General features: G+C 49.9%; 1 protein-coding gene across 1 annotated transcript in view; it reads right to left on the bottom strand.

The window, feature by feature from the left end:
- Positions 1-15,140, bottom strand: part of PLEKHG4 (pleckstrin homology and RhoGEF domain containing G4) — a 138,140-nt gene that overhangs the window by 15,507 nt on the left and 107,493 nt on the right. Inside the window, exon 15 of the mRNA XM_077831409.1 lies at positions 1,900-2,852. Within this exon, the coding sequence (XP_077687535.1) occupies positions 1,900-2,852 (953 nt within the window). The remainder of the gene's footprint in view (positions 1-1,899; positions 2,853-15,140) is intronic.

Here is a 15,140-nt window from a genome sequence, read left to right as displayed (position 1 = left end):
TGTTTCCCAGGTAAGTCTGGGGAGTGGTTAAAGCAGTTTCTCAAAGACAAAGGGCAAGCTGACGTTCCAGCCAGGTGACAACACAGCTAATGGGTTTACCTACCAAATGGCCAGTCTTTGACAAAAAATGGGGTCAGGGACAGAAAGATCTGCATCTTAGCAAAGAAACAGCATGGAGTCTCCTTTGTTCAGTAGACTGCCTGTCTCCTGGTTCTCAGCTGGAAAGGCTTTTCAACAAGGGACTAAACAGCTCCAAAAAGGAGGGGCACACCCCCAAGGCTCCCCTTCTCTCCCCCTGCCCATCTCATTCTCTGTCCCTGCGAAGACAAAGGAAGCAGCCTGCTGGACTCTGGGGAAGGGGTCCTGACCCAAAGAGTTTGGTCAGTAATGCTGTTGGAAGCATGTGGTGAGAAACTTTGCTTGAATCTAATGTAGTTTGTTAAGTTAGACACTAGGAAGAGTTTTAACTTTATTTTTTCTTGTAACTATTTCTGACTTTTATACCTCATTGCTTTTACTTAGAATCTTCCCCTCAGAAGTTAAGTTTTTTTATTGTTTTATCTAATCCAGTGTGTTGAAGTTAACTCTACCTAAGGTAACAAGCTAGTATATATTCTTCCCTTAGAGGAACAATGGATTTGACATATCTGGACTGTCCAGGAGCGGGCTGGGCAGTACAGAACGTACATTTCCGGGGGGAAGTCCGGGACTGGGAGTGAGCTGGGGTCACCCTGCGGCAGAACCAAGGCTGGTGAGAGACAGGGTGTGACTGGCAGGCTGCAGTTACACACCGACACATCTGGGAGTGACCTGAATGCTGGCAGGCTGCTTGTGAGCAGCCCAGGTTGGGAGCTATAGCAGTAAGGCATTGCAAGGCACCCCAAGCTATAAGGCGGGGGGGGGGGCCCAAACCCTCCACTGGTCTGGATTGTACTCCAGCACGTCACATTATCCGAACCACTTTGGGATCCTCAGCCCCCTTCCTCGCCTCTCTTCCACTTTGGGGAACCCGTGCCATTGTTTTCGGGCATGACAAGCATTCTCTGCAGACTGCTGGGTCCTTGAGCGTGCTCCTTCCAGTTCAAGGCCATGCTAAAACACAACCTCCTTCCCCTTCTGGGCATCCCTTGGGGGAAAAGGCTGCAAGAGGATAGGTCAACCCTGTTGAAAATAGAAAAGGAGTACTTGTGGCACCTTAGAGACTAACCAATTTATTTGAGCATGAGCTTTCGTGAGCTACAGCTGCAGTTTCCATGGTATGCATCTGATGAAGTGAGCTGTAGCTCACGAAAGCTCATGCTCAAATAAATTGGTTAGTCTCTAAGGTGCCACAAGTACTCCTTTTCTTTTTGCAAATACAGACTAACACGGCTGTTACTCTGAAACCTGTTGAAAATGGGAGCCTAGAGCCCAGTGTCTTACAGGGGAGAGGCTTTTCTTCCTGGTGTTTCTTTATCCCCAGGAAATGGGCGCCCCAGTTCTCCCATTGTTAATGTACCACTTGTGTAACTGCAAAATAAAATAAATATCCACCTCATTGCAGAGGGCCCACAGCCTGGCTAGAGGTCATCCTCCTTTAATGCCAATAACCTAGACGTTGCCCCATTAGAGACACTTTCTCCTCCTTCCTCAAAGGGGGCATCGCTGTAGAGCGTGTGGTGGAAGGTGGCGATTCCTCCCCGACCCAGCTGCTAGTGCTGTGTGTTTTAGGAAGCTGGAGCTTCCCTTCTGGCCCTCTCTGAATCTGCCTCCTCAGCCCATGGGGCCTGTCTCCACCCCAGGACTCGCCAGTGCCTGAGATTAAGCAGGAGTGCCGCTTCCTGCCTCAGCAGACACGAGAACCATCCCCATGCAGCCTGGCTGGCCCCTGCACATGGGCCGTGAGAAGAAGCCACCTACCTGCCCCGGCTCTTGGCCTCTGGCGTGGAGCTGTAGCTCCTCTGCTCCTCTGGCAGGCAGTGTGCAGCCCAGCTGTGAGCGGCTTGCTGCCATGCTGTGTGAGTCCTGTCCGCGAGCTCTGTGCTGCTCACTTCCAGCCCCTTAATGAAGACTCCCGTGTTGCCATACCTGGCCGGCTCACTCAGAGTCCTCTGGCAGCTGGACCGCAGGCTCTCGCTGCAGGGAAGATCAAAGCTTTGGGCCTTTTTCAGCGTCCTCTTGGATGGTGGCCTCCTGGAGGCGGACGTGGTGGAGCAGGATGAATTTGCCTCAAGAATTTCTAAAATACTCTCCAGGTTTGGCTTGTCCTCGGGCATGTCGCGTGGAGCCTCGCAGGCCACTGTACCAAGAGAAACCCTGCTCAAGTGGGGACTCATGTTGGGAGCAGCTTGGGAGGTCAGTTCTTCCCCAGCACTGACATCCCCGGAGCTGCTCAGGGACAGTGAGAGAGCTTTTTCCCTGGCCCACCCAGGAGAACGGTTTGGCCTGCTGTAGAAATGGGACACGCTGTGATTCCTGTCTGAAAGCAGCCCAGGGATGGCTCCCTCCGAGTGCCTCCTGTGAGACAGCCTGCTGCTCTCACCACCACACCGGGAGTGCTCCCCCTCACCTGGCTTCCGCTCAGAGAGCAGAGACCTTTGTGTTCTCAGGGCAGCTTCTAGCTTCTTCTCAAAGACCAGTTTTGTCTCCTGGCACTTGGACCATGCAAATTTCCACTGCTTCAGCCCTTTGTCGCTCTTCAGCTCACAGGCCAGCTCTTTCATCTCCTGGAATTTGGCATCGCTGATTTCCGGGTGCTGTCCCTTGTAGCTTTCCAAACACTTGATTGCGGCTGCACAGTGCTCTGGGGAGTTGCAGTCCTCCATGCTGATGCAGGCTAGGTGTCGCATCCCCTCCAGCGCCCACTCGTACGCCTGCAGGGAGCAACGACAAGGAGATCAGCCAATCAGTTTGCTATGGAAGGAATAAACCCCCCCCGCTCAGTGCCCACATGCAGCCCAAGAGAAAAGGGCCAGTGTGCGGGCCGAGGCAGTGCCAAGTGCATGAGCCGGAGGGGGCTGCCATTGTCAATGGGGCTTAACAACTTGGCAAAACAAAAGGCTCTTTATGCAGTGGGCTCCAGCACCGTCACTGCACCGCCCCGCAGCAGGGACACTCCCCGGCACAGGTGTTCTTGAGATGGCCTGTGTGTCTCCTCCGGAGCCCACCCCAGAGGGGCAGGCTGCCTCTGGGAAGGACTTAGTAGCACCACAGCAGCTTCCAGACCTCTGTGGGCCTGTGAGGTGCTCAGCCCTGGAGCTTACCTGCTACCTGCATCCAGCATTTCAATTCACCCCCCGTTAACTGGGGCCGGGGGGGGGAGGTCAATAGCGAGCTGCAGCTCTTGTTGGGAATGAGACTGTGGCTCCTTCTCTGGCTCTGCTCGGAGATTGTGGTACGTGCACTGCCAATAACACCATGGAGGACACCTCCCTTTCAAGGGGCACTGGCAGCGGTACGGCGGGTCAAGCCCAGACCCAGATGCCTGCTCCTCTTCGGGAAGATGTTTCAAAGGGTTTAGGGGAGAGGTCTACAAAGTGTCCACTGAAACTGGGCACTGACCTGCCCCAGGGCTCAGCTGACAGGCTGTATCAGAGTGGCTGGGGGTCAGGCCTGCCCCTCCTCTCAAGGTCCTCTGTCTAGAGGGGAGCTGGTGCAATGCTGCTACCCGGAAAGGATGGAGAGGATTGGCTGAGTTCAGTTCCACAAGGGCAGTGGGAAGCTGCAGGCTAGGCAGGTGCACCTGGTACTCTGCAGACACAACAGCCATTCCCCCCTCCTGGGGAGGGGGTGCACGTGGTGAACAGGCAGCTGCAGCTCTCAGGCTAGAGCCGGGGCTGCATAGCACATGGGAGAGGAGGACCCCTTCCCCCAGCTTCAGAGGAGGGCTCCCAGAGCGTTGCAGGCTGCTCGGGCTGGCAGGGGGCTGGGACAAAGGCCAGCCCTGGCCCTCCCCCACTGCCATGGCCTCTAACCCAGCCACCCCCAATCCTCCCCTGCGATCATGGCCCCTAACTCGCCCAGGCCTGACCCTTCCCCCTCACCATGGCCCCTCTCCCACCACCCTGGCCTGTGACCTGGCCAGCCTTTCCCCACCTCCACCCTTCGCTTCTCCTGTACAGGAATGCAGTATTGACAGAGACATGCTATATTACAAGCCCCATATGGCTGAGACGCCTGGATTAGTCACTAGCGGGATTCTAGGAATTTGACACCTTGTTCGCTGTTAATCTGACAATTCCAGTGACACGCTGGACAGGGAAAGGAAGGGCCATGAGAGCGGGGCCCCAAGAGGTGCTATGAAAGCTCTGACGGAGAGTCGGAGATTTAAAAGCCAGAAGGGGCCATTGTGACAATCTAGTCTGATGTGCTCCAGAACCCAGGCCAGAGAATTCTACCCTGTGCCTTCTGCATTGAACCCATCGCTGGACACTGGCTTAGAGCTCCTCTTTCAAATTGCCTTTAATGAAATCATTCATTTTACCTCTTCCCCTTATTTTTGTTAGTTTCTAAGGCACTGTTAATTCTCATGGACTGGCTGAGAACCCAACCATCAGCTTTGTAGGAGTCAGAGAAGTGAGTTATTTACTTTGATAGCTTTGGTTTATTGAAATACAATGAAAACGCAAAGGACTGTATGCCCGCAGCCCCTTTCCCTGTCACTGTGTGCCTGTCCTCCTGACTGCATTTGTGCCTAATGTTGGTTACACCCACTGGTATCCTGTATTCAGTGAACTTTTGGGGGTCGGGACTCTCCTGGAGTTGGCTTTGTGCCCCTCACACAGTGGGGCCAATCCTGACAGTGCTTCGGTCTCCTCCCTGACCGAATGTTAAAGTATCAGTGCTGAGCTCACCAAAGTACAGTAACAGCTGTGTTATCTAGCATGTTGGGGGAATAGGGGGGCTGGCTAGTCAAAAATTCCAGTGAATTAAGAGTTATATGGAGGGTGGGAGTTTGGTTGTGGGAGAGGACTCAGGGCTGGGCGTTGGGGCATGGGATGGGGTGCGGGGTGCAGACTCTGGGAGGGAAGTGCTTGGGGCAGGGGGTTGGGGCGCAGGAGGGGTTTCGGGGTGCTGGATCCGGGCAGCACCTACCTCAGGTGGCTCCTGGGAAGTGGCAACATCTCCCTGCTGCTCTTAGGCGGAGGCACAGCCAGGCAGCTCTGCACATTGCCTCCACCCACAGGCGCTGCCCCTGCAGCTCCCATTGGCTGCAGTTCTCACAATGGGAACCATGGAGCCAGCGCTTGAGGTGGGGTGGAGGCAGTGCACGGAGCCCCCGTGGCCGTTCCTTCACCTAGGAGCAGCAGGGACATGTCGCCGCTTCCGGGGAGCCAGGCAGGGAGCCTGCCGGCTCTGCGCCAACCGGACTTTTAAGGAATATCAGAAATGCCAGTTTCTAGAGCTTTCCGGTTGGTAAAGTGCCGGATAACACAGCTTTTACTGTACGTGGATGCTACAGCATGATGTCAGTAAGAATTAAACCACACACCGCTGCCTAAAGCAGACTCTTCAAACAATCTCATATTGGTAGAAGTTACAATTGTATTGCAGGAGCAGCTTGGAGTGACTGACAAGAATCAGATCCCCGCTGTACTCAAGCACGGCCCAGATGGGCAGTAATAAGACGGTCGCTTTCCAAGGACTCCCAATTGAAATGTCAGATTTCTGTGAATAGTTACTGCAGCCACGGTTCTTCAGCATCCCCAAGCCTGGCTGGACTAAGAGTACAGAATTAGACGGGGCAATAAGGTGTACATTCTTAGTAGTAATCAACAGTTGGGACAAATTATGAAAGGTTGTGGTGGATCCTTCATCACTGGCAACTTTAAAATCAATTTTGGATGTTTTTCTAAAGGATGTGCTGTGGTTCACGCAGGAATTATTTCCGGGAAGTTCTCTGGCCCATGTTAAGGCAGTGGCTTCACTCTGATCTATTTTATGAAAATTAGTTTGCCCCTCAGACTCCTGGCAAGTTTCAAATGTGAGCCCTGGGTAAGCACAGTTTGGGTGCCACAGCAGTACATGCTGTTATGACAGGTGCCACCAGGGGGCGCAGTTAAACAGGCTACGTCCACACTAGGAGCTAGGGGAGTGATTCCCAGCTTGCGTACACATACTCCTGCGAGCTCAGTGAGAGCTGGCGTGAATATAAATGGCAGTGTAGCTGCGGTCATACGGGCAGCAGCAGCAGGGGCATGCCTCACCCGTGCTGAGTACAACCTCACCCAAATCCCGGGGGGATCTACTTGGCATGACTAAGCCATTGCACAGCTACGGCCACCTGGGCTACTGTGACTACCCTGCTATCTATACTGAGCTTGTGCGATTGTGTGTCTGCGGGCTGGGAATCACACACCACGCTCTCAGTGTAGACATGGCCTTAGTGTAAAAGCAAATGTAAGGCTTGGGAAGACCTGCTGTGCTGGTTTTCGTTTTGGTTTGAGGAGAGGTAGGTTCTTGGTCCGAGAAGTCTGTTCTCTGCGTGCTGTGCGACCACCTCTGTTCCAGGACTGGTGAAGGTGTGTAAATACAATGAGTTACACGTACAGTCTGCCCAGACCCTATGTCACTGCTTTCTCCTCCACTGGGAAGCCGACCCGCAAGGCCCCAACACCTGCTACCTCTCTGCAGAGGGGGACAACACTATATGGGACTGAGCTCTGCCAGAAATAGTGTAGCCAGTCAGGTACTGGACTCTTTGCTGAGCACTGGAGAATCACTAAAGCAGAAGCATTTGGCTGAACAGTCTGTATTGTTAATGGTCCTGATTCACTGCTATGCTCAATGGGGTGATCCAATGTAGCCAAGTGCCACCAATGGAGGGACAGCAACTAGAATGCAAGTGTGGAGCAGAAACTGTCTCCACAGAGAGAACACAAGGTTCCTCCAAACAAAGACAAAAAAGCCAGAGTTCCCCCTTAGTCTAGGGATGTTGATGCAAAGTGGGGAGAACATGCCCTAGGTGTTATGAGGCCATGGTGGAGGAACGTACGCTCAGCTCCGTGGTCTGTATGGTAACTTTGACAGGTTTCAGAGTAGAAGTCATGTTAGTCTGTATCCGCAAAAAGAAAAGGAGTACTTGTGGCACCTTAGAGACTAACTAATTTATTAGAGCATAAGCTTTCGTTGGCTACAGCTCACTTCATCGGATGCATAGAATGGAACATATAGTAAGATAGTGATATAGATATATACATATATACAGATAAGTTGGAAGTTACCATACAAACAGTGAGAGGCTAATTAGTTAAGATGAGCTATTATCAGCAGGAGAAAAAAAACTTTTGTAGTGATAATCAAGATGGCCATTTAGACAGTTGACGAGAAGGTGTGAGGATACTTAACATGGGGAAATAGATTCAATATGTGTATTGACCCAGCCACTCCCAGTCTCTATTCAAACCCAAGTTAATGGGATCTAGTTTACATATTAAAAGAATAAATGGATACAAATCTGACATCAGGAATCATAACATTCAAAAACCAGCAGGAGAGCACTTCAGCCTCTCTGGCTACTCAGTAACAGATTTAAAGGTGGCAATTTTGCAACAGAAAAGCTTCAAAAACAGACTCCAGTGAGAAATTGCTGAGCTTGAATTAATATGCAAACTAGATCCCATTAACTTGGGTTTGAATAGAGACTGGGAGGGGCTGGGTCAATACACATATTGAATCTATTTCCCCATGTTAAGTATCCTCACACCTTCTTGTCAACTGTCTAAATGGTCCATCTTGATTATCACTACAAAAGTTTTTTTTCTCCTGCTGATAATAGCTCATCTTAACTAATTAGCCTCTCACAGTTTGTATGGTAACTTCCAACTTATCTGTATATATATTTCTTCTTACTATATGTTCCATTCTATGCATCCGATGAAGTGAGCTGTAGCCCACGGAAGCTTGTGCTCTAATAAATTTCAGAGTAGCAGCCGTGTTAGTCTGTATCCGCAAAAAGAAGAGGAGTACTTCTGGCACCTTAGAGACTAACAAATTTATCTGAGTAACCACTGAATGCATCCGATGAAGTGAGCTGTAGCTCACGAAAGCTTATGCTCAAATAAATTTGTTAGTCTCTAAGGTGCCACAAGTCCTCCTGTTCTTTTTGAATGGTAACTGAATGCCAATGCACAGGGCCATATCTGCAGAGGCAAGAGACAGAACAGAGCCACTCCAGAGACAGATGCAAGGGCCTGGGAGCCTCCTCAGTCCTTCAACTACTGGTCTTTTGAGCTGCAGTTACATGGCGTGTGCCCAGGCAGTCTCACTACACACGCAAAGCAAGAAGCTACTTCAGAAACCGCAGCAGCTGCTCCAGGACAAATGCTGCCAGATCTAAAACAACAACAACCAAAGCCTGCGGACAGCAGCAGCCCCGTGCTGACCTGCCTAGCACAACGACAGTCCGTCCAGTCCTGCCTCCTCCCTACCCCGGCAATAGGCTTTTAAAGAACACACCTGGGTGGGGAAGGAGTGCCTGTGGGCGTGGGAGGGCCAGGTTTGGAGTGTGTCCGTGGGGGGGTGTCCGTGGGGGGGATGGAAAGAGGGGAAGGCGCAGGGCTGTCACTGGGTAGACTGGGCTGGTCTCAGTGGGTTGGAACCAGGTTGTTCTGTGCTGTGGCAGTGACATCTCATCTCCAGGAAGGTGAGGGCGGGATGGGGGCGACCAGCCAGCAGCAGCAGAGCCTGGGCGATGCTGTCCCCCATGTGACACATAATTAATTTCACTGGGCTGTGCCCGGGGGTGGGGCAGTGGCTCCCGTTGTTGCTGGAAGGTTCCCTGGCAGCGGCAGAAAGGAGCCAGGAGAAGCTAGCAGCCCAAGAGGAACTTAGAAATGATTGGTTTCAGAGTAACAGCCGTGTTAGTCTGTATTCGCAAAAAGAAAAGGAGTACTTGTGGCACCTTAGAGACTAACCAATTTATTTGAGCATGAGCTCAGATGATGAAGTGAGCTGTAGCTCACGAAAGCTCATGCTCAAATAAATTGGTTAGTCTCTAAGGTGCCACAAGTACTCCTTTTCTTTTTTAGAAATGATTGTAAATCTTGATGGCAATTCAAGTCCCCAGTGCCTGTCACAGGCTAGTTAATAATCCAGCTTTGTCCGCTGCACAATGGCCTCTGCCTTCCATCCTCCCTGCAGTGGATGGCTAAATGGCCACTGCGGCTTTTCCAGGTCACGTCATCTTCACAACTGCACTTTCCAGCCGCAGAACAGCAGCAAGGAAAGCACCGCCCAGCACCCAAGTGAACAATGTGTGCACCAGCCCTTCCATGGGCTTTGCCCACTCAGGCCTTTCCTCACCTTTAATTTCATATGTCAGCCAGCTCACGTAGACCCGTGCTGGGAAATGGCCCCAGGGTGCAGGACAGGGTGATTTAGTTGGGGTTGGTCCTGCTTTGAGCAGGGGGTTGGACTAGATGACCTCCTGAGGTCCCTTCCAACCGTGAGATTCTATGATTCTATGACAGAGAAGCTCCCAGCTGACCTCCCACTCTGGGGTGCACTGGGATGTGTGGAGAGGGTGGAGGGGGACTGAGGCTCTGGGCTTCAGCCGCTGGGGAGGAGGGGCTCCAGGCTTCAGCTGCCGGGGTGTGTGTGTGGGCTCTGGCTTCATTTCTCCAGAAGCTAACAAACAGCTTGCACACTACAAACATGCAGGTCTGTGTGTGGTGGAGGAGCTGGATGCTACTGACATTCTCAAATTATGCCCAAGGAATTAACTCTGGGGTCAGCCAGGAAAGAAACTGCCATCTTTTATGATCTAATTAGTGTTAAACCATAGAGAGGCCTTTCCTGAAACTCGTTATCAAAAGGATTGTAACCGGCCTCCCCTCACAGAGCCTACCCACCCCCCAATGGAATTTAGATGGCAGTGCCGGACCTGTCCTAGACCAAGGGACCAGGGTAAAGCAGAGTTTGCAGTGACCATTCCATTAGGGAGAGCCAGAATATGTGCCTCAGAAAGGTGTGGCACACTGTCAGAGAGAAGGTGGATTTACTGCTCCCTAATCAATAAATTACCAGGGTATTTTTCACTGCTACCTACAGCATGAGCGTGGATTGGTACACATTCAAGAACAGAAGCTACCTGAAATTTGTGTCTCGGGGATTTCTACAGCACCCATCACAGCAACGTTAAAGGGCTGCCCACGTAAAGGGTGACAAGAGAACACTTCAAACCCACAACGAGTGGGTGGCATTCAGATCTCCACTCAGCACTGCGGACACAGCATCTGGTCTGAGCAGCACTTTTCACTCAGGTTCAAAGTCCTTCAATAATCAGCAGATCAAGAATCTTTTCTTCCTTAAAATCCACAGACACACAGAAGAGATTTCTCATGGACTGTAGTCACAGGGACCAATAACCCTTCAGAAAAGCAGGACACGTCTCCTAGAACGGCTTAAAGGCACCACGAGTGAAGGAACAAGAGATGGGCATCCTGTTATCTGGGGATGGAGTTAAGAAAAGGATGGACTGGTAGACCCCTGTTCTTTCACCACTTCTTCCTCCTCTCCCCATGCGTGAAAGGCCGTAATATGGGGGAGCCGAAGGAGGAGATGTGCCTTTTGGAGAAAATGAACCCAATAGTTGGCTTCTCCTTAGTGCTCAGGGTGCTTAGCGTTTTTCACATACGGACTAACAACAATAGGCTCTAGGAACAAGGGCTGCCACCACACACAATAAGCCAAGAATCAAAGAGCCATAAGGACTGTAAGGATGTTGAGGGGGCATCATGCTTAATCCCCAAGGAGAAGGAGAAGCCAAAGGGAGAAGAGTGTGTAAACCAGGGCTGGCCCTAGACCAAATGGCACCCCAGGCGAAGAGCACCTTTGGCGCCCCACCATCCATTTGTTAAACTTTTTAATACCTTATTTTTTATCGCATTCATATCCTATTTCACGACTTTGATGCACGATTTGCATGCATGATTTATCCCTGTCATATAATATTATAAATTTGCTAGGATCTGTAAATCTGTATTTATTCATGCCATATATAAGCAAATAAAAAAAACAGTTTCCTCTAAGCTTATAGAAACTTTTTAATTTTAAGAATAACTGAAATGTAATAACATCAAGAAATTGAACTGTGCACCAACACTGGGTGGACCAGTCTTACAGTCAGTGATGGCTTTAGAATGTTAACCCTAGTCCTTTCGTTCAAAAGATCACTTTTCTTGCCTCTGCCCTCATCAACTGATGCACTGTGTCAGAGAGATCCAAAGACTGGCCAATAGCATTTTCAAGTGATAAAATAGCAAGCTATGTCAGTCTCTCATCAGCCATCGTTGATCGAAGATATGTTTTAATGAGCCTGAGCTTTGAAAAGCTGCGTTCACCACTCACGACTGTGACCGACAGCGTGATCAGAATCCTCAAAGCTATCCACATGTTAGGAAAAGCATCCTTCAGCTCTGCATCATGAATGGAGAACTTGGAGTGGAGAGTGCTTCCCGTGTGGCAAAACGTGAAAGATGTCGAATTCGACATAGAGGTCTTTATCCCTGACATCCGAACATTCCCCATGTGTCAGGGTCCGGTGAAGGTCCGTACAATTCTTAAGAGTGTTTTCCTGACCTGGCAGCTTACTAAGGTCATACAAAAACTCCCAGGTCTTTCTGCCGTGCTTCATTTGTCTAAGCCTTTCTTCAATGGACACTCAAGCAGTGTCAACAAGCGAGCAGAAAAACTCCCTCTTGAATTTTTCTTCCGAGCCTCCCATCACCTCATCTCTGCCCTCGTAATCAAATTGTCTCTTCTTCCAATGAATGCAAGTTTCCTTGAAGACAGGCTCAAATCCTAAATTTTCTGCCATTTCTTTGGCAGCAGTGATGGCATCTTCAAATCCGTTGTCTCTGTAGGCCACAACGAAATCGAGGCAGCTTCTCATCAAAATAGTAGATGTCGCGGTGTCCATCGACTGAGTTTGTAATGCCTTGCTAACAACGTTTAGTTGGAACAGGATATCGTGCCAAACCACAATTGAGACCAGAAATTTGAAGTCAGTGATCTGGTTTGCCAGGCTTTGTGCCTCATGTCAGATTCTGGCCTCAACTTTACTTGACTGTGCCAATTCCATCAGGGCACTATAAACCCCATGGTATCTCACTGGCCTTACGCTGTCAATGCAGCTCTCCCAGTGAGAGTTACTTAGTCGGGCTTCACAGTCAGTTTTGTAACATTGTCTGTGAAGATCTTCCACCTGATAGTTGATACTGAAAACAAGATGTGTATCCTTTGCAGTACTCCGAAGAAAGATACTGAATTTAAAGAAGATGATGCTGCATCTGACACAACTAGGTTGAGGGAATGGCAGCCATAAGGCATGAAGAAAGCTCTTGGATTCAGTGCAAGTATCCTTGCCTGGATGCCACTGTTTCTACCTGTAATGGTCACACCGTTGTCATAGCCTTGGCCAAAGCAGTCCTGAAGTTTTATTTTATTCTCATTCAAAACATTCATAAACAGTCCTGTTAGGCCTTTTCCAGTAGAGTTGTCCCCAGACCGGAAACAGATAAAATGGTCCTTTACTTGGATACAGCCATCCTCGTCATCAACAAATCTTACTGTAAATGACATCTTTCGCAGTGTGACTTTTAGAAGTGTCGCTTCTGCTCATTTATTGGAAACGTCATATTCTCCATTTTGCCCTGCCTGTTCAAAATTGTACGATCAATACATTCTATTTTCCCTTTCGTTCCTAAGAACAAAAACAGCATCCCGAGCCCGGCGCCCCCCAAGCCTGGCACCCCATGCAGTTGGCTGCCCTAAATTCGACCCTGGTACAAACCTCCAACATGACTGAGGAGGTGTCTGGAGTGGGAGACAGAGTCACATCAACCACTCAGGCTCCCTCTTCAGAGTTGAAGAAAGCACACTGCTCCCAGGCCCTGGAGAATCTTCCATCCCAGGGAGTAGTGAGGCCGATGCTGACGGGTCACGCATCTGAGCCTCTGAAGCAGAAACGAATGACTGTACAGAGAAGATCAAAGAAGGTGACAGCAGAAACCCAGGAAGCCACAAAGGACTGTCTGTGTCTCTGCTGAGAATGAAGCATAGGCTGAGAGTCTACTGGTGGCCTTGTGTCTAAGCCCCTTGCCACTAGTGATCAGCCTCAAGGAGGACGGCAACAAAAAGCTGCTGTAAGTCCCAGGCCGCTGTGGTTCTGGCACTGCCCGACACTACGTCCCCTGGCCCCTGTGGTATTTCCGCATTGGGAAAGGGAGGAATGAGCAGGCAGGGGGTGAGCTGGGAATACCGCTACTGAGACATTATTGATTTCAAACAACCAAACCATCCTTGGCCCCTACGAACTGCACACAGCTACTGTATGAAAGCACTATTACCCTCGCCACTCTGTGTACCTGCTACACCTGTCTAGTTTTACCCCCTGCAAGTTCTCTGGGGCAGGGGCTGTCTCTTACTAGATGGATACATAGCAAACAGCATCATGAGGCTTCAGTCTGGTTGGGGCCTCCAGCCATGACCGCAATGTAACTAGCAATCAGCATTTCAGATGGGAGTTTGAAAAAACGCTCCTGGCAGGCGGGTGCTTTGGTGCTTTACACAGAAATTGGGAAAGGGCTTGGCACAGCTCAGTTCCGTGCTGTGTGTAGGGTGTGGGAGGCCTTTCCTTGGATCTCTGCTCCAGTTGCCGGAACGCTACATGCAGCATTGACCTGAACTGTGCCAAGCACATGCCAGGTTTTTATATAAAGTGTAACATGTAGGGGCTTTTTGAAGCTGGCCTCGGCTCCTCCTACAGTGGGGTCCTGCGCTGCATTTATCTCCAGCAGTCAGCTGCCAAGGCACTGAACTCAGCAGAGTTGGGACCCCACAGACTGTCATTCTCTGCAAAGACAATCCTCACAGTGCAAGCTTTCAGAGCGACGGAGCACACAATAGAGCGAAAGCCAAAGAAAATGTCTCTCTCCCTTCTGTCCCCAGCAAACAATCTGACGGAGAAAGCACTCTGCATTTACTCCGAGAACGATTCTTTGTATTAAAAAACCCAATCATTCAAACCCATTCCCTCACAAATCCACACCACACCTGGACAACCACTAGAATTTGTCCACAGTCACAACAGCAAAGTGTCCTTTGTCACATTTTGCAATATGGGAAACCCAAGCTGATGAGACCTGCTGTCTGGAGATTACACCCCACTTTAATAGTTCTCAACGACGCCATGAAAAAACAATTTTAGACTGAAAACACTGGCATGTTATCCAGGCTTACATGTGACCATCATAACAAAGCAGCCCATACACAAACAAAGAAAACCCTGCATCTCTGCTAACTTAGAGCAATTAGTTACACTAGAAATTGTTTCCGTACAGCCCTCGGCTTCTAATTTGCTTTGGGTCTGCTTTGTATCTGCCTGTGACAATAGCGGTGAGGCTCTCAGGCAGCACATTAACAATGCCCAGCAGAGAGACAAACTTCAGGCCACGTAGGCACCACATTACTGAGTGATTAAGTTTGAAAAATAAACCTAATCCTACCTTCATATTTCTACAGAGGGGATCCATACTGCGGCTGAGTGCAAATCCTCGTGCCAAGTGCCATCATCCATTGCAGTCAGACTGAAGCAATGGCGCCCAATTAGTGCACCCTACCAACTCTGCTATTCACAAGCAAATGCTGCTAGCCTAAATACCAGATGGACAATCCCTGGTAACTAGAGAAAACAAGGTGGGGGAAGGGCCCCTTAACTTCACACTAAAGCTACTGAAGCGAGCGGAGAACACCCAGCACTGGGCACTGGACACGCCACCTTGTATTTTAACACCGCAACAATAGCAGGAAAAAATGTCCCCACTAAAACCTAAAGACATATTGCATGGCAAGGCAAGAAACTAACTGCTCCCAAGTTCACAAGTGCTTTGGAGAAAGCCGATTCTGATCTTTCATGGGGAAAGGAAAGCAAAACCCTTCTTCCACATCCTAAAACAAAGATGTCCAGTCCCTTCAAAACACATGATGGAATTCACAGAGATGGAATTCACCTGTGACCTTTTCATGTGTCAGAAACCAGGTATTTCATAGCATAGTCTCTCATAGAAGGCTCATCATAGCCTGTCACTTCCTCTTTACACAGATGATTCATTCATTCATTCATTCATTACTCCGCTCCCTGCAAATGAAGAATTTTGCAT

Source organism: Eretmochelys imbricata, chromosome 12 (genome assembly GCF_965152235.1).
Source record: "Eretmochelys imbricata isolate rEreImb1 chromosome 12, rEreImb1.hap1, whole genome shotgun sequence".
Classification (NCBI taxonomy): Eukaryota; Metazoa; Chordata; order Testudines; family Cheloniidae; genus Eretmochelys; species Eretmochelys imbricata.
Note: the sequence above shows the minus strand (reverse complement) of the source record. Positions and strands in the feature narration are given on the sequence as shown.